At 47.9% G+C, this 19,677-nt stretch overlaps 1 protein-coding gene across 1 annotated transcript in view; it reads left to right on the top strand.

The window, feature by feature from the left end:
• SACK1F (scaffolding CK1 anchoring protein F) overlaps positions 1–19,255 on the top strand; it is a 135,560-nt gene extending 116,305 nt beyond the window's left edge. Inside the window, exon 5 of the mRNA XM_086963463.1 lies at positions 15,491–19,255. Within this exon, the coding sequence (XP_086819589.1) occupies positions 15,491–15,558 (68 nt within the window). The 3' untranslated portion in view covers positions 15,559–19,255. The remainder of the gene's footprint in view (positions 1–15,490) is intronic.
• The last annotated feature ends 422 nt before the right edge of the window (positions 19,256–19,677 follow it).

The following is a 19,677-nucleotide window of genomic DNA, read 5'->3' as shown; positions in this document are numbered from 1 at the left end:
CGTACAGGGTAAATGACATTTTCCTTACAAGTAAAACATAAATGCAGATTAACTGGAAGAAGCCCTGAAATTTTGATCACTAGATTAAATTCTTTATTAGAAAATAATCTTCCGATTACGGGGACCTACCATTGACAGCTAAATTCAGCCTCCTCTTCCAATGCTGGCCATCTTGCCCTTCAAAGCAACCATTTTTTATATGGCTCTAAATGTCATGTAGAATAGATTAGATTGGGTGGATTATATTAGGGTAGAATGGAGTGAGATAAATTGGGGTAGATTGGAATGCAGTGGGGTAGATTGGAATGCAGTGGGGTAGATTGGGTTACGTGGAGGAGATTGGAGGAGATTGGGGTAGATTGTAGTGGAGTGGGTACATTAGGGTACATTGGATTGGAGTGGGGTAGATTGGAGTGGGGTGGAGTAAGTGGTGTAGAGTGGAGGGGCGTGTTGTGGAGTGAGGGGTGTAGATTGGAGTGGGGTGGAGTCACTTGGTGTCGCAGAGTGTCTTAAAGTGAAGAGGCGTAGAGTGCAGTGATTTGGAGTGTCCTAGTATGGAGTGGTGTGGCATAGAGTGGATAAGCGTGGAGTAGTGTAGTGTGGAGTATGCAAGGTGTGGTAGCGCACTGCCATTACAAAGAACACATTTTTCTTTAAAAAAAGGGTCATTACATTTGCACTGAAACTTTTTACTGCACACAATCGATAATGTGTGCAAATGCCATCACCTAGTGCATCTAATTGTATTCAAATATTTATTTGCACCACACTTCAGAATTGCATACAAAATTTGCTTTATCTTTACTCATTCTGATATATTCTGAAACATTAGCACAGTTAATTTTTTTGTGTGTTATGTTATGTTATGTTATGTTAGTGCTATTTGTATTGCGCACGGCTGCTCCAGCGAAGGAGCGTCCCGGCGCACCGACAAGGTGGCGAACACAACACAACTGGGGAACAGAAATAATTATTAAGAAATTGGGGAGTGAAGGATTTAACAAAGCTCAGAAAATAAATGAGTTTTAGCGGCCTTGCGGAAGGAGAGCAGGTCACCAAAGGTCCGGAGTTTCAAAGGGAGAGCGTTCCAGAGTGCGGCTGCCCGCACCTTAAAAGAGCGGCCCCCCCACCCGACTGAGTTTGAACCGAGGGGCTACCGCTAATTCTTGGTCTAGCGAGCGCAGAGTGCGGCCCGGGATGTAAGGGCGCAAAAGTTGGTGCAGTAAGGGAGGTGATAGGCCCTTCAGAATTTTGAAGGAAAGGCACAAAACTTTAAAGTGGATCCGCTGCCTAACGGGTAACCAATGCAAGGCTCGCAAAGATGGACCGGCCGAGCAAAACCTAGGAAGACCTACGATCGCTCTGGCCGCAGCGTTCTGCACTCTTTGAAGTCGAGTTAACTCAGCCTGGTTTAATCCTATAAAAAGGGAGCTGGCATAGTTCACCGCGCCAAAACCGTTGCTTGCACCACCAATTGGCGAGTTGCGACATCGAAGTATTTGAGGGCAGGGCGCAGATTGCGCAGGATGCCGAAGCAGCAAGCCGCCGTCCTTTTGGTGTGGCCAACGAAGTTGAGGGAAGGGTCCAGCCAAACACCAAGGTTTTTGATCTCCGCAACCGGAGTGGGGGTCGGCCCCAGCTCAGAGGGCCACCAAGTATCTCCCCATAGGTCCGTCCGCTTCCCAAAGATCATCACCTCCGTTTTTTTGGCGTTTAGTTGGAGACAGTTGGACGTCATCCAACCAGCCACCGCCCTGAGTCCTTCTCTGAATCTTGGGGCATCCACCCCAGAGTCCCCGCTGATCGTGACCGCTAGCTGGGTGTCATCTGCGTACGACACCATGGTCATACCACAGAGCTTCACAACCTCAGCCAGCGGCCTCACGTAGATGTTAAACAACGTGGGGCTCAGTGAGGAGCCCTGTGGGACCCCAAGAGACAAAGGATGACATTTGGACTGGTAGGGCGGGGACGCCACACAGAAGGAACGATCCCTGAGAAACGAACGGAACCACTGGTGTGCAGTGCCGATCACCCCTATCTCCTCAAGACGTTGCAGGAGAATGTCATGGGAGACCGTGTCAAGGCGGCGCTAAGGTCTAACAAAACAAGCGCCGCCGTTTGACCTGCATCCAGAACTACCCGAAGGTGCTCGACCATAGATAACAGTGCTGTCTCCGTACTGTGGCCAGCCCGAAAACCATTCTGGGTGTCGTCCAGAATGTTAGCACGCGACAGATGACCAGTGAGGGCGGTGTTGACATGCGCCTCCGCGAGTTTGGCTGGCCACGGGAGAAGCGAAATCGGGCGGTAGTTCTCCGATTTTGTAGGGTCGAGAGATGGTTTTTTCAAGATGGGCATTACTACCGCATGCTTCCATTTCAAAGGCACCTGGCCTGATGCTAGCGACGTGTTGATTAAGTCGCAAACCGGGCGAGCAAAAACCTGGTCTCTGAACATAGGTGGCTTGAGCGGGTCGTCCGGCGACTCCGACTTAACTCGGAGAGCCAAGGCCGTGTAAGACTCCAAAGAGAGGGAGGGGAGAGAGTGTCTAGCACCACCTGATCCAGCCGGATGGGAGGCCCCATACTGGTTTGAGCAGTGGAGGAGGAGAAGGCCCTATATATGGTCTGGACCTTCTCCAGGAAGAAAGCCGCCAGCGCTTCACAATGAATATTGGAGCTGATGGAGTTACCGGCCGGCTTCCTTGCCACAAGGTCTTTAAGGGCCTTAAAGATGGTTTTAACAGGATTCCCACTATTGCGAAACTCCAGAGCGTAGTATTCAGCCCGGGTTCTACAAACCGCGCGGTGATAAGACTTGACCGCAGCCATATACAGGGTTTTTTTGCTGCTGTCGTACCTCTTCCTCCAGTCTCTCTCTGCACGTCTGCAGACACTTTTCAGAGCCCTCAGATTGCCATCATACCAGGGACTGGGGGCGCGGGAGCCACACTTACTGGAAACCATCGGGATAAGGGAGTCGAGGGCCCTGGTTACCCATCCGCAGAAATGGTCATAACCAGACTCCACGTCTGTGTGCTAAAAAGAAATCCTAAACCTTTCCTCTTACATGGATACCCAGCAGAATTGTCACATAAATTCTCTTACTTTGAAGTCCGATAAAGAAAAGTCAATACTAAGCTCCCTCGGAAGATAGATCTTGACATTTGACCTATGTCTTTGAATGCACAGCAAATGTGCCAGGATAAGAACAAGATTTAAGGGTCTGTTTACAGAAAGCGAGTTTGTGTTAGAATATTGTAAACACGGTTTGGGCAACAGGAGGGACAAACCCAAATTGTGCAGCATAAAGCAAATAAAGCCAGCAAATAGAAACTCAGGAAATGTGAGTTTCAATCCACAAGGCCAATGGTAAGCAAAGGGCGGAATGATTTCCTAGGTCAGCTTTCTGAAGTCCCCAAGATCTTTTATAGCAAATCAGACAGCTGTGCTGTCTGAGAGGCTTTGACCTAAAAGGAGTAAACATGCTTGTGGAGTTCACGTGAGAAGTCAGAAAACCACCCTCTCATAGCAGCAGAGGAGCGGCAGGTTGGTGAGTGGGAGAAGACTGCACTGAAACTCTATGGGTGCATTGCTAACTGTCTAAATGTAGTCTTGATATCTACTAATGTGCCAATTCCCTTCTCTCTGACTATCTACCAACTTGAAGCATACCCATTAACAATTTGCCATGTCTAGACAATGGTTGATGGAACGCCACTCTGCAACGCTTCTCGTTTTTAAAGGAGCTATGTAACTGTGTGGTAACTCTTGTAGAGCGTCCGCTTTAGTGCTGGTGGGTCCAGAGCAAGTCCGTTTTAGTCCCCTCCCATGATCTTTCTCTACAGATTCCCTCACTACCACCCTCCAACAGTGCCCCTCATTGCTCCATAGCCCTTCTCTCACATACATTTCATTTGTTTTCTAGCACTACTTACACCAGAGTAAGGTGTCACAGCACTTTACATGAGGTGACCAGATTTTAAGAAGCAGAAACCGGGGCAGGTCAGATAAAGAAGTAGGACTAAAGCCTTTGGTCTTACTTCTATATCTAACCTGTCCATTTTTTTGTGCAGCCTTGCAAGTGCGTGGGTGCGGCAATGCGCTAGGCTTGTAAATCTTGTAAATGTGCCTGTGCACACACCATATGCTTACATAGCCTTACCAACGGCAGGACTTCCACCCTGTGTTCCTTTGCCCCCTTCTCCCTACTCTCTCTCTCTTTGCTGTGCATCAACCTCCTCCTGTGATACCTAGCAGAAACAAAAATTATTTCAGACTTGAGAGCAGCCTGATAGGAGAACATACCATTAAATTCTGCTTTGCAGGATGACTTAACCTTTGTCCCAAAAACCGGGACGTGTATTTAAAATTAAGAAAAGTGTTGGGACACTGGGACAGTCCTCTGAAAACCAGGACTGTCCAGGGAAATCCAGGACATCTGGTCACCTTAACTTTACATCACACACATATTATACAGAGACAATGTCAAGTCAAGTCAAGTCATAACACTTATATAGCGCACTACATACCCAGAGGGTTTCAAGGCGCTTAGGAAGGGGAGGTGGATTATTTGTCAAATATCCACGTTTTAAGCTGCTTTCTGAACGCTAGGTGATTCTGGGTGAGGCGAAGGTAAGCGGGGAGTGAGTTCCATGTTTTGGCAGCCAGGTATGAGAAGGATCTGCCTCCCATGGTGGTCTTGTTGATGCGAGGTACAGTGGCGAAGGCTTGGCTGGAAGAGCGCAGTTGGCGGGAGGGGGTGTAGAAGGACATTCGCGAGTTGAGGCAATCTGGTCCGATGTCGTAGAGTGATTTGTGTGCGTGGGTAAGCAGTCGGAAAGTAATCCTCTTATTGACGGGTAGCCAGTGGAGGTCTTTAAGGTGACCAGAGATGTGTTCGTTGCGTGGGATGTCTAATATGAGCCTGGCTGAGGCGTTTTGGATTCGTTGTAGTTTCGTTGTAAATCAGCCTATAGGGAATGTTACATTAGACCATGAGGACTACAGAGTGTAGGAATCTCATTTCATCCATACTAATAGGCAGTGTATTTTGAGAGTGGTCCGGTGAAGCACAAACTCGGGATTTAAAACATGCCACTGTGGTTGGGGTTGGCTTTACAAATCAGAATACATTTCTACCCAAACAAAACACTTTTATCAACATTAGGATAATGAAAGACTTGGGGGTGGGGGCGACTACAGGTTCTAACCTATACCATGCAGTTTGCATGCATCTCTTTGGCAGTCGCCAGGTCACTGTGCTACATTAGAATTGTAACCTATGAACTGCAATTAATAAAAGTATCTCTGTGACAATAGCAGTAACTCGCTGAGCTATCGAGATAAAATACAGTTCTGAGCGCCGCATGGTACAAGTTCTTTGCAGCAGGCACATTAACCCTCTGTGCTACTTTATGATTAATCAAAACTGCCACTGGGCAAAACTCCATCTCTCTCTCCAGCTGGAACAGTGTTTACCAGAGTTGTCTTTATATTTTTATTGTTGCCTGAAAACTGCTAAACACGCCAGGATTTCTGCAGCAGGCACCTTAAGCCCGTGGGTTATTTCTAAACACAGCCCCGCCCCCCTAGCAGGGATCAGCGCCAGGTGGGTCGCACCTGCCTAAATCCGGAGCCTTGCTCTTGTGTCGGTACACGTGAGGCACCTCTGCCCATCCACAAAGGAAGTACACTTCTTACGACTTTCTAATAGAACGAGGGGACAGTGGGTGGGTACCCATAATGACCCGCATACATGGTGGTAGGACTGAACTGGTGGAGGGTGAGTCGAATAAAAATAACTGTAATAACCATATCGACAAAATGGAGGCTGTCCCCTAGACTCACCCATCCGGCCTTAGCTCCTTCTTTTAAAACTGGGTCCAAAAATAAACTGCCAGCCAGGATGACACAACAGCGCTGGATCAATGTATTTAAAGTAGAAATATACGTGAGGAAGAAATATAGAAAGCACAGCTTGAAGCCCGAAGATACCTGTGCCATACTGTGCGCCACCGAAGAGGCGCATGGCTACACTGTCAAACCGAGCAAGTCTTTCTGGATGCTGTACGCCCACACACAATGAGAGGCAGACTTTACTTTCATGGTCATCGGCTGCCCTCCCCTGTTACGTTGTGGAACTGCAGCTGAAGAAAGAGTCACATATCTGTAGCATCTTGCTACACTAATGATGACACTGGACTACGTTAATAATTGTAGCATTTTATTATGCGTCCATGCAGGTCCCTGTCCCTGCTCTAACTGCCCTAAGCTCGTCCCCCTAGCTCCTCCCGTTCCTGTTCCTCCCTCTAGCTCCACCCCAACCACTAGACTGCATCACAACATTACATCTCCCCCTTTGTTAGCAAAATAGACTTAGTGTCCAACATATTTATAGTTCCTCAATCAGCCACACGGGTCTGCAGGCCGCCCATTTAGGCTATGGATACGCATATCCATTCCCATGGTGTGGCTTTCTCTTGTCTTGATAAGAGTCTCCTTGACAACAGGAGTGCATCTTTGAAATTGCGAGATGTTTCGTGTGATCTTCTTGTTCCCAGATTTGTGGCGGTTTCCGATAAGCTTCTGTGTGATCCACTCATCTTCAGTCTCTGAGGCGATCACGAAGGCCCCTTGTGAGGTGACCGTGAAGGGCTCATCGCGATGGCGGTAGTCTGTCTTCTTTTGTGGCTCTTGTTTAATTGACGCTCGATCTCCTTCCTGACTGGATGTTGTTCTGGTTCTCTTCCGAGCACCGGCACATACTTTTACTTCCTTTTCTCTTGTCCAGTCGAGGGCAGCACTAACCTCCTGTTCCACGTCATGCATACCAGACAGTGATGCAATATTTGACAAGATCATTCCAGTTTGGTTTGGGGACTCATTTGCTGCCTCTGGTTGTCTCACCCACTCCCACTCGCGTTTGGGACTGCTGAACCCTGTGACTATCTGATCAGGTGCATGTTTCCCTCTCATTTGATGCTGCTCTGTCTCTGTCAACACGTCCGGTTTTCCTTGCAGGGTGACTAGATAGTCCTTTCCAGTCCGGTGTGTAATGTCCCTTGTATCTGTTTTCATTCGGTAGATCCTTTGAGTCAGCCTCGCTGACCCCATCAGGGGTGACGGTATATTCTTTATGTCGTGATATACCTGCGACTGACATGACAGGTTGTCTTGTGGGGTGATTGAGTATTCAGAGACATTGGTGTGAGATAGGTTGCACTTGATGGGAAGAATGTCCTTTGGTTCTATGGTGTGTTCGGGTGGTTGATGCCTTGGCCATTGTCGGGACCATGACTCGGTCGACTCGAAGGATCGGACAGACATGCTTTTTGACTCAGAGGAGTCTTTTGTCGATTTCCAGGATCGGACGGACATGCTTTCTGAATCATAGGAGTCTTTTGTCGATTTCCTTTGAGAACGTTCCTTTGAGAGGGTCTTGAATGGTAGATTTCTGACATGGGTAAGCCGTGACGAGCTGCTCTTCCATTCGGAGTTATCTTTGGGATGTCTCTCCGGGTACCTTTCTCGAAGTGTCTTTGGTGTCATTTCACTGGAGAGGTTGTTTGATAACCACATGCTTGCTTCTTGTGTTTGATCCCAGGGTATTTAATCTCTGCCTCTCTCGCATGATGAAAATGACCTCCTCTCAGTTTCCTCGTTATCTCGGATGTCATGGATGCGTTTGTCTTCCCCTTTCCGGTGTCTAAGTGAATCAGTCCGTCTTATGCGGTTGGCTTCTTCTTCCCGCTTGTTTTGTGCACTGACATCTGTGCTACGGGTGAAATGTGTTCTCCTGCTTGATGCTTCCTCGGACTCATCTCCCGAATTTGACAAACCGTGCGGTGCTCGGTTGTGGTCGTGTACCGATCTCCAGTGTTGACGTGACCGGTCCAGTCTTCTATAGTTTGTCGTTCTGGTGCCTTTGTTGGGCAGACTGTCATCTGGTCCATTGGTGTGATCTGTCCCACTTGACTCTTCATCTGCTTCAGAATCATTCGCACCATACGTTGAATGACTCCTTGAGGTTGTATCAGTGAAGCTATCACAATCTTGGATCATCTCAGTCTTTTGTGTTGTTGACTCAGAGTATTTCATGTTACTTTGTCTCTCCCAATGTCTTGACTCTGTTCTGCCTTCTCCCTCCCTGTTTCTGTTTTTGTTTGTTTCTTGAGCTTTATCAGTGTCCTTGCGTCTTGCACTCGGGTGCAGTTCATTTAATATTTCCCCTGCTTTGATCCGCTCTCCCACCTCGGCCTTCCTGATGATTTCCTTTAGCGACCAATGTCCTCGAAGGATCTTGCGCTTCGTGCTCGAACTTGAGCAGCCTTCGATTATCCGGAGCCGAACTGCTTCCTCATTTGTAAACGTGTTGAAATGGCAGTATTGTACCAGACTTTTCAACCGGGTGATGAAGTTTGGCAATGATTCTCCTGGTTCCTGCCGCGCTGTGTTGAAGTCAATGCGATCATGATCCACGTCTGCCTGTGCATGGAAATGGGCACGTAGCTTCTCTTGGAGTCTTTCATAGGTCTCTGTGTCCTTTTCAGAAAATGTTTTGATTAAGCGTCGTCCTTCATGACCCACCAGCTGGAGGAGTAATAACAGACATTTTCCGTCTCTTCGTTCACCGATTGCGTCAAAGTCATCCAGTGATTCCAACCACCGGTTCCATTTAAGACCCAAACTCTGAATGTCAGTCTGCGTCACTGGGGGTGGTACGCCAATGCAGGGATTGGACAGTCGAGTTGCTTTTCCCACCGCCATGAGGGAGAAAGATGTTGATCTGTTATGGTTCAACTCGTTTTCCGTCTTATTCTATGACCCACGGTAATCTAGTGTGTAATTATTCCTCTTTAATTTCAATTGCTTGTCTCCACCTAGCGCTGAAGCTTACGGTGAGACTTGTATTTGTTCGTGCTTGTTGCATTCCAATTAGTATTTCGTGTGTTGCTGTATTCGTGACTTGTATTTACATGCGCTCTATGTAGTCACTCCTCGTGTTTCCTTGTGCTTGTTTATGTCTGACACTGGTGTCTGCTCGGGCTTGTTTACTTCAGGACTTGCAGTTGCCTATGCATGTTTGTTTTTCCTCTTTGTCTTTGCGTGATTCTCAAATGTGCTCGTGCTTATTTCGGTGCAATGCTTGCATTTGCTAATGTGTGTTCTTTTGCGTTTGGTCAGTTTCATGTGGGCTCTTTGCTGCTGCTGTAGTGATCTACTGCCACTGGGAGCGTGTGTGTTGCACTCAGTATTAGTCCTGACTGTGTCCCTCGCATCCCTTTTCCATCTTATGGGCTTGATGCTTTGTTTGCTGTGGTGGCCATTTACTGCTGGAGGCTTGCATCAGTGTCTCTGTGCCCGTGGTGTTGGCAGGCAACCACTGGGATTGTTTAGCCATTCACTTCTCTCATGGGAGGCGTTCCTTTTTTATGCCCACATACATTATTGCCTACTCCTTGGTTTATATGTATATTTTTTTTTTACAAGGCACGTATTTATTTAGCTGCCTTTTCTCCCTGAGCTGATCGTAGGCCACAGCCGTCCCTTTTCCCTAAATTGCTGGCCTAGTGCTTGCCTTTGTCCACTACGCGATTCCGCAGGATGGCCACTAGGTGGCGCTGATGCTCTTTTTTACTGCGATCTAGGCCTCGGGGTTTTCTTTAACTCGGCGTCGTTTGATGCGATCTGTTTGGGTTCGGTCACCTGGATCTCGGCTTGCTGCTGCTGCACACTTTGCTGAAACGACTGCCAGTGACCTAGACGCCACAGGAGGCCCTGAACAGCTGACCCTCCTCTTATCTCCCGGTGTTGAGTTCCCACAATGTGGGGTGGGGAAATTGCCAGCTGTGTACCTCCTCTTGTGTCCTGATTAACTTTATTCTTTTTCTCGCTTCATCATCGCAACCCTGGCTGGGCTACGCGGTAACCTTTGCTCGTCACTGCCCGAGTACTGTACTGGGCTTCATATCATTGTCCCCACCTCAGCAGTCCTTTCTCGTTAGTCACTCGCGCTTCACATGCTGCGCGGGGGCTGGTACTGGTGTCTCCCCGATCATTCCTGGGTGGCGCCACTCGCGCTGCGGGCTTCTCTGTGCCCATCCGCTCTTATGGCTGCCTTCACAACTATCTTATCTTCCGTTCCTCCGCCGCCACAGCCTCACAATTCACATACAGCGCGGCGGTGGAGGGGTGCTGGGTCGCACACTACTCTAGTGCCTTGGACAGCCTATGCCTCTTCCGGTTGTGCTGGGGCGCTTGTCAGTCGTGGGGCAATCGCGGGTGGGCTCCGCTTCACTTATTCAGCGCCCGGCAGCTTTTCACACGCTGCGGGCGCTCCTCTTTCAATCATTCACCAGCAGGCAGGCCGCGGATGGGCTCCGCGAGTCCTGCTTTATTGTTAGGCACTCGCTGTTGTCACTCTCACTTTAGGGGGCACAGCGTACAGTTTATAGCGGGTGGGCTCCGCTTTTGACTTCCGCATACGTCCGCTCACCTTCGACCACCGGGCCTGTTCGACCACGCGGGTGGGCTCCCCTTTGGTCTCCTTGTCTTCTTAGGGCACCGCCACGGCAGGCTGGACTACGGCAGGCAGGAGAGGTGCAGGGCGAGCTCCCGATGTCGCTACTGCAGCCTCACTTCCTTACACATCTAATGGGGCCACTTTCAGCGTGCGACCACCGACAGCACCGTGTTCCACGCGGCCTCCAGGCGCTGAGCTCTACACGGACTCCGGCGCGAAGACTTCCGGCGGCTCCGTTTTCACCGTGGGATTTTCTCAGGCACATTGATCTCAACAACGACCATACACTCGTGCCATCAGGGACAGGGTCAAATCTCTTCACGGGATCAGCGCCGGATGCACAGTGCGCTCGATCCCATCCTCGTCGCCAGCTGTAGCATCTTGCTACACTAATGATGACACTGGACTACGTTAATAATTGTAGCATTTTATTATGCGTCCATGCAGGTCCCTGTCCCTGCTCTAACTGCCCTAAGCTCGTCCCCCTAGCTCCTCCCGTTCCTGTTCCTCCCTCTAGCTCCACCCCAACCACTAGACTGCATCACAACATTACAATATCCTCGGCGAGCCTCACAAGGAACACCATCGGTGAAGGGTAACGCAGCACCTACCGGGTGACAACTTCCTTCCTTCTAGTGGCTAAGAGTGCTACTGAGGATGCATAGCAGCCTTGGCCTGGATAGTACACTGGGCTGGCCCTATAGAAATTTGACGCCTCGCTGCTGTTGCTGAATAAAACGAATTTTTTGTTGGGGTAAGGGGGGGGGGGGAGAGGGAGATGGGAGGGCAAGTAAGTGGGCTAGTAGGGTGTTAAAAACTGTACCTGTGACATGTTAAAACAAAATGTTTGGAAATTCTTTAAACTGAATCACTAGAGTTAAGTGAGAGGGAAGCTGTGGTTTACATGACCTTTAATGCATGTAACACTTCTTATGGTTACCCGCACTTTTTACTTGATGTGATGTTGTTTTTGACTAGTCTGACTGGGATCCTGCTAATCCAGACCCCAGTCTATCTGCTTTCTCCCTAAATTGTTGTGCTCAGGACTTGGGTACATCCCAAATTGGATACTGGGGTACCCTTGTTAGTCCCTAGCATATGGTAACCATGTACCCAGGGCATAGGTACCCCAGAGATCTCCCATGGGCTGCAGCATGTATTATGCCACGCATGAGAGACCATTCAAAATGGAACTACAGTCCTGCTGTTGCAGCCTGTGTAAGCTGGTGCATGCACCACTTACTAAAGATATAGGTTTACTATATCTAAGGGTCACTGCACTTAAAACTTATAAGTCACCCCTATAGCAGGCCTTTACAATCCTGAAGGCAGGGTGCTCGGTTCTAAGTAAGAGGGTGCCTCTGCATGAGCAGTGCAAAAAACACAGTTGATGGACAGAATGCAGAACAATGTCTTACATTCACCCCAGTACAAAGATCTGGGCCTAAATCCATCGTTTTTTGCACTCCACACCACCCTAGGTCAGACAATGGCTATATGCAAATCAGCCCTGACCATGTGCCTCATGGGAACAGTCCAGCCCAAACTACCAAGCCATGCCTTTCCTAGACCGGAATCAAGCATCCAAGGGCCGGTTTCTGGCTATCAGCCTTCTTCAGCCTGGATAGCTTGACTCCAGTGATGTGGAGAGCCTGGGTGAATGTAAGACATTGTTCTGCATATCAACTGTGTTTTTTGCAATCTGCATGAGCAGGACACCCCTTCAGTCTACGAAGTCCATTCTCCCGGGTTGTCAGTGAAGCAGCCATATACTATATAAAGGGGCACCGCGTGATGACCATCTCAAAAATGGCTGCAACGAGTCCTATCCTGTTTGGTATCAAACATGTTGGAATCATACCTCCTCACTGTAAACCATATGGGAGGGCTGATTCCAAGCACTGGAAGAGCCCAACGTTGGGCTCTCAGTGTTCCCGGTACCAGCCTTATAGTCCCGGCCAGCATAAAATGGTTGCTGCCAACCAGAGACACATTTCTGCCCTCCTGCTGCTGAGCCAAGCTCGAGCAGGGGAAGGTTGAACAATAAGCATCCTGTCACAGGGAGGTGTGACCACCTCCCGGACAGTATTTAGTGTATTCGGGCTGCATGGGCATGCTTGCCACTGCTTAAAAGTCTGCACAAGGGGCACATTTGGTGTCCCTGTGCATAGTCCAGTATAAACCAGTCCTGGAGGCCGTTGGCTCCTGCCGCGGCGTGAAACTGGACAAAGGACATGGGAGTAACCTCCTCCCTGTCCAGACCCTCCCCAAGGGAGGGCTTACCTGGGTGTAGGTCCCTAGATTCATCGTGGGAAAAGAATCCGAACTGAAACCACTGCACTTCTACCGTCTGGGCACTCTGGACTTCGTTTGGGCCTGACTTTGTCTCCCTTACAGTCTGCTGCATCATCTATGCCTGTGCATCATATAGGAACCTTCCAAGGCCTGTGAAGCATCAAGGACAACCCTTGGAATGAAGGAGTCACTCCCCTGCATTCGCATGCCCCGCAACGAAAACAACCGGTCTGCAGATCCCGAGCTCCTCCGGACTCCGTGGGCTCTGCAACACAGGTGGGGGTTTTCCTCAGCTCCGGAGGCCTGCTCTACCCTCTTACCACACTTGAGGCCGTAGTCCTTGTGGGGGTTGCAATAACTGAACCCCAGGGCTTGCTGAGCTATTTGCAAGAAGATCTTCAGGGGCCAAGTAGCCCCAGCCTCGATCACCTCCAATGACCAGAATCTTCGGCCACACCGCATCGTGGCCTGCATCTTTTGGGGGAGCTGTTTGAGGTCCTCCTGCAACTCCGGTTCTTTTGGCCTGTGTTCATTTGAGGGTCACCTTTGTTGTCCTTGGGCCCCCCCTAATTGCGTAGGGCCTGCCCTGACTCCCCTGCTTGTGGGGAGTCTCCTGGACATTGCTGGTCCCAACCGTGCACCTTCTTGACTTCCTGCACGGGTTTCATTTGCCAAGGCTTGTTGGTGCTCCCGCCGGACACCGACCCCTCAGCACTCAACATCCTTCACGGGACAGATCGTATCTGGGTCCTGGTCATCCTCAGCACCACCTGGACCTGGTCATCCTCCGCACCACCTGGTCTTCGCAGCTGCAGAGTCATGGTCACCATCATCTTACCTGAAGCATCTGACAGCGGAGGGCATCAGTCTTCCAAGTCTCCTGGTCACCCCTGAGTGACATAGACACTGTCACCTCTGCTTTCAGGTACACCTCTTCAAGAATCCATGTTTGAATTCCTCCGGACATTTTCTCGTCCAGCAACAGCACTTTCCTGAAGTCCTCAATTGGGTTTGACTGCGGTTTCCGACGCCACTTCACACCTATGCACCCAGCTTCCCTGGGATAGGTAACTTGGGTACCATAGTATCCACGGGTGGGGTGTCTCTCCAACCTTCTGTCTTCCACGGGGTTTCCTCGCGGTCCACTGGAAAGGGTCCCTAATCTTTAAAATTCCAACTGAGACATGTACAGAGCACACGGTCGTGTTCACACACTGCACACGCTCTCCGTGGGGGTCCCTATCTACTTACCATGAGTGGTTCTGTGGGTCTCCACCACTTCTACGCCCTCTTGACATCGTCCTGACTCGTCATGCCTTTATACCACTTCTTAGTATATGGTTTGGTCCCCCCCCCACCCCCCCCGGTGGCCCACTGTGTATTAGTGCTATTTACTGTGATTTCTTGAGGTATTGTGTGCTTTGTGTCTATCTCCGTGTGGGAGGTACTGTAAAGTACTAGATAGTGTGTTATAATAAATACATATTTTTATAAATACTATGTGTGGTTCCCTTTTCATTTAATCTATACTATAAGATTGCATTCTGGTAGAACAAGCTGCTTTACACTTCAAGACTAAGCCTGAAGGCTCCTCTCCACAGCTCCCGCTTGGATAGCTTTCTACGGTTGTCGGAGACCTCTTAAATCACAATAAGGGTTGTCTGTACTGGTGCAAGGTGCCCACTTACATTAGTGGACATCATCTACTAGGCCAGCTTCTCACAGCTCCTCTAAAATTGTCACCCTGGGAGTGCACCCCACTCGCCCATGCCATAAGCTGGGCCTGTGCAACTGTAGAATGCCTCATTGCTTCTGATTCAGTGGGAGAGGCGTGCAGTGCCCTCTGCTAGTCAGCAGCCATAGAGTGCTCGATTCATAAAGGAAAACTTACACTTTTGTGTTAGTTAGGGTGACCAGATTTTTAAAACCTAAAACCAGGACATTTATCAAAAGTAGAAGGACTACGATTTTAAATCAACTGAGCACACTAAATGACAGCACTTATCAGCATTGAATTGCAGAAGAGGCACTAAGAAAATACATAAATAAAACCCAATTTTTAAAGCCATTATCATGCCTGGTAATTAAATTGCTTTCCTATAACAATTGCTGAATATCCCGGCTTTATAAAACAGAAAAATGCACCTCCCACCTTTTCAGTCGACCCTCTCTAAATACCAGGACATAAGCGAAATTTCTCAATCTGCCAGGACAGCTCTTGATAAACCGGGACTGTCCTGGAAAATCCGGGACGCCTGGTCACTCTAGTGTTAGTTGACTAATTTTTTACCTATCACAAACTACCAGTTATGAGCAAGTTGACGACTGCGGAGTCTTCGCAGTCCTAAACTTAATATTAACTGAGTTTGTGAATGAAAAAAAAAATTGCCAACGCACACAATCATCTAATTTTACCATTGTAAGTCAGAGGCATATGAGTGTAGTGGCAAAATGACAATCCTGGTAGTGTTTTGTGGTTGGTTCATGTCTCTCTAAAGACCCAAGCAAACACCTCCCTAAACCACTCATTTCGCCTCTCTATTGCCCTCACATTTAGTAACAACCTATACATGTTTTAGACCACATTATTTGCATTACTAACTCATTGAATACTAGTAAGTTGACTTAGTCCTCCACCTCTTTCTCACATGTTTCTTCTTTCTTCCAGGTAATGTGAGTCCAAAATCCACCCGAAGCCTCAAGCCCAAGTCTGCAGACAAGTGTACCGTGTCTTGAGAATGGAGGCTTACTGGAAACTGCTGTTTCCCAGAAGAAAAGACCAACCCTGAACCCCTGATGGAATCCCAAAAAACAGTCTTCATACCATTTCGAGGAAGGGATGTAAATATTAACAAACTCAACACACTAGGATTGCGTAGGACACTCTCGTAATCCACATGTGCCCTGTAAGAAGAATGCTTTTTGGTCCCAGATTATGGTGGAGGCCATGTGCGTGCTGGGCCATTGTGACATATGGTGCGGGCAATCTCCAATGGCAATACACCAGGGTAATGCTATCTATAAACCAAAGCAAAATGGTGGGGGCTTCTAGCTCTTTGCTAGGAAGTTGCAGGATTTCCTGGACACAGTAGGGCCTTCAAAGACAGATGTTTAAAGGATGAACCATCACAGGCTCTGGAGGGTATACCATACCTGTAAGCTCACCTTTTCCCGAGGTCTAGGATAGCCTGTCCGCATTGGGCACATCTATAAATCTTGATTGGGTCCTGCCGAAGGGCTGCTATGGACTGCATAGGAGACGAATGAAGTGGTGGGTTCACCGTGCAAGTTGCATCTGTGTCCACTGCTAGCAGGGCATCGAGAGAGAGGTTGGTGGCATTTGGTTCAGAGATGGAGGTTGTTTCTTCATGCTAGTCCATGAGGGTGACCCAGTGCAACCTCGAAGTGCCATTTTCGTACACAAATACAAGTGTGTGTGTATAATTTAACTGGTCTCCAGGCCTCATCCGTGTATCAATCCTTGCAACAAATGCCCTATGGACTGAACAAAGGCACCCGTGCCCTCTTTGGACTGAAGCAGACCTCCAGTGTCCTGTCTGAAATGAACCATGACACCAAATCATACCATGGTTGTGACCAAAGCATAACGCTAGCACTCCACCATCCGCAAGATCCTGCTACTACACAAGGGGTTTACCTTTTGGCGCCAAGCGTTGCAGACCTTTATTTCTCGGGGTCCTTTCAAATAATACAACATATGCTTGAACATGAGGACTATCGGGTCCATGAAGTCTCCACGTGCGCCAGCTGCTCTTGAGAAACGACCCCACCTGGTGTCAGACTTTACCCTTGCTTACTCCATCTTATGGTGCTGCAGTGTTGGTCAGAAGCCAGTCTCACACGGTGACCTAGTCTTGCACTAGAAGTGCTTTTGTCTGTGGATATTCAGCTTCTTGCACAGTGTTTATAGCCTTTAGGAATGTGAACGCTTGCCGAGTACCACTCTGTTCTCGAATTCAGTGAACCCACTCTGCTCCAGCGCCCCAGTATACATCTTTACTATCTCCATCCCCTGCAGCAGGGTGCATTTTTACTTTTTTCACCTTCCCCTCCACCATGCATGTTTACTTACTCTTCTCCTTTGCTCTGGCCATTTCTACACCGGTGTACTAACTTTCTCCAATATATATGTTTACTTTCTACCTTCTCTACTGTAGTTTTAAATTGATGCTTTCTACATCCTCTCCTTCAGTGTGGAATGTTTACTTTCTACCTCCACTTCTCCAGCATACGTGTTTACTTTCTCAATTCTCTCCTCCAGTGGACGTTTACTTTCTCGAGTGCTTAATTTGGGCTGGTGGTTGCAGGCGGGGACCCACCAGGACTCATTTTTAAGGGCCGTCACTGATTTTTTTTCCCGCCGAACAGGCTTTCATCCACAGCAAAAAATTAAATAAAAACACAAGACTCAAAAAATGAGAACGAGAAAGACGGTAAACGGTGACAAAGGGAATAAGCAGGGATGAAAAACAAATTGAAAGAGTGAGGTAAAGAAGCAAGGAGTGTCTGGCGGTGGATTAAAGAGGCATGAGGTGAAATCAAGGCGACACAGCCTTGGTATTCGGCACCCAACCTTCAATAATTCTGCCTGTGGGCTTCAGTGTAAAACTTTGAGCCCAGTCACTAATTCTTTTACAAAATAAGCACTGACTCGCTGCATATTTTTAAACGGTGTACATGTATAGCTTTATTCCTTCTCTGCCCCTGTGTAGGGGTTTACTTTGTTTCTTCATTTCCTTGTTTACTTTCTTCACCCTCTTCTGTAGTATGAATGTTTCCTTCCTGCACCCCACTTTCCGGTGTGCATATTTACTTTATTCCTCCTCTCTTCTAGGGAAAACGCTTTCTTTGTCCGTCCTCGCCTTCATTGTGATTGTTTGCTTTCTCTCATCTTCTCCTAGTATGCATATTTATTTTCGTCCTCCTCTCTGCCAGAGTACATGCTTACTTTCTTCATCCACTCCTCCAGTGTGCATGTTTACATTCTACCTCGTCTCTTACAGTGTGCATGTTTACATTGCCAATTGCCTGATCGATTGCCCGTTTGCTTTCGCAATACTGTGCTGGAGTGTGTTTACGGTCTATACTTTCTACTTCCTCTCATGGAGGCGGATGTGCTTCTTCAACCTCAGCTCCAGTGTGAAGGTTTACTTTTGTCATTGTTCCTTCCAGTGTACATGTTTAGTTTATTTATCCTTCCCCAGTTGCACTTCTGGTTTATCCCATTCGCCATTTTAGTTGCCCATCTCCAAACTATCTCCAGCCTGTCTAGGACATTCTGGAGATGATGCCTTTAGATCTTGATACAATATTTGGCCATCAGAACCATCCACACTACTTGACATTAGACCATCAGAATGGACACTGTGCTCCAAAAGAGACGCTTGAGGCTGGACACAGCACATCACATGCAGCTTCAAACCGTGGCACACTACTCCACAAAAGGCATTTTGAACAGTATAAAATACTACTGGTATAGCATACAGAACTGTTCACAATATACCAGATGTGGCCTTTAGCACTGGACTCAAAAATACAAAGTGACCTCCAAATCTGGAAACCACCACAAGATGCAGCTCCAAAGCGGAAAACAGTACACAAGATGTCACATCCACACCAGAGTGGGCCTCTCCGTTGATGTGCACCCAGTGCTTAATTTGAGCCGGTGGTTTCCAGTGTTCAGCACCGGCACTCCATCATCAACACCAGCGCTTTTCATGAGCACCAGTTAAGGACACATTCATGTATGGTAGGCATGGGGCGGTTACGTGATTTTCCCAGAATCACTGGATGTTGAGCCGACCCAGAGACCTGAACCTGGTTGCCCAGCTCTGAAGTCGGTAGCTGTGGCCATTACGTTACTTCCTCTCCCCACTTTCATGGCTAGTAGTTGATTCCGTTTTAGGCGGCGCTAAAAGGAGCAATGGGCTGGTGCAAGCTGCCTCCTAACGAGAAACCCAGCACTTTTAACAAATTAACCATTGTGTGCACCACTTCAATATTCATCTTTTTTGAATTCCTAATTTGTGCGCCTCCATGTCGCTCGTGCTCCACCTTTATCCTTGTCAAACAGTTTACTTAACTGTATAATTTTGTCTAAACAATCAGATCTTAATTTAAAGTGAACAAGCATCTCAGGCACCTACCTGAATTATTCTACAAGGCAGGTAAAATGGCCCACCTCTTTTGAGGTGTTCAGCTTGAAAGCCAGTTTTACTCCCAATTCTGTGTGATTCGCCTTTTCCACTTTGAAACGTTTTGGCATAGAAGGAGTACCTGTTGGTAAACAGAGGCCCGCATGGGGCGTGATATCAACTCAGCAAAAGTAAATGAAACATCATAGTTCACAGAAATGACACCAAAACATGAAAATATTGGGAGATGGAAACAAATAAAAACCAAAACTGTTTTATAATGTGGTATATTATTTCAAAATTACCTCCACGAGATTTTGTTAGGAGGTATTTTTAGACACCTGGGGTAACCATGTATAAAAAATAAATTTACAAAAAAAGAGTGTGTTTTATATAAGAGAGGGTGCATGGGGCCGGGAGAGTAGGTGGGGGCTAGAAAATGTCATATTGTGGTACAAGATTAGGAAAAAAGATTTTAGATAAAGAGGGGTCAATTAAGGTCACATAAGGTAGATTTGTGGCAAGAGGGTAAAATTAAACGAGGGGATAATTTGATTTGGTAAGAGCAAGTCCTAGTTGGGGAAGGTATACATGTGCTTACTTGGTATGGGAGTGGGACATTTAAAATGCACATGTGGGGGGTTTGGGGTTGGAGTCCGGGCCAGGAATCGGATTCAAAAGGGTAGCTTGTTGGATAAAA

Source organism: Lissotriton vulgaris, chromosome 1_1, assembly GCF_964263255.1.
Source record: "Lissotriton vulgaris chromosome 1_1, aLisVul1.2, whole genome shotgun sequence".
Classification (NCBI taxonomy): Eukaryota; Metazoa; Chordata; class Amphibia; order Caudata; family Salamandridae; genus Lissotriton; species Lissotriton vulgaris.
The sequence above is the reverse complement of the archived record's forward strand: the minus strand, read 5'-3'. Positions and strand labels throughout refer to the sequence as shown.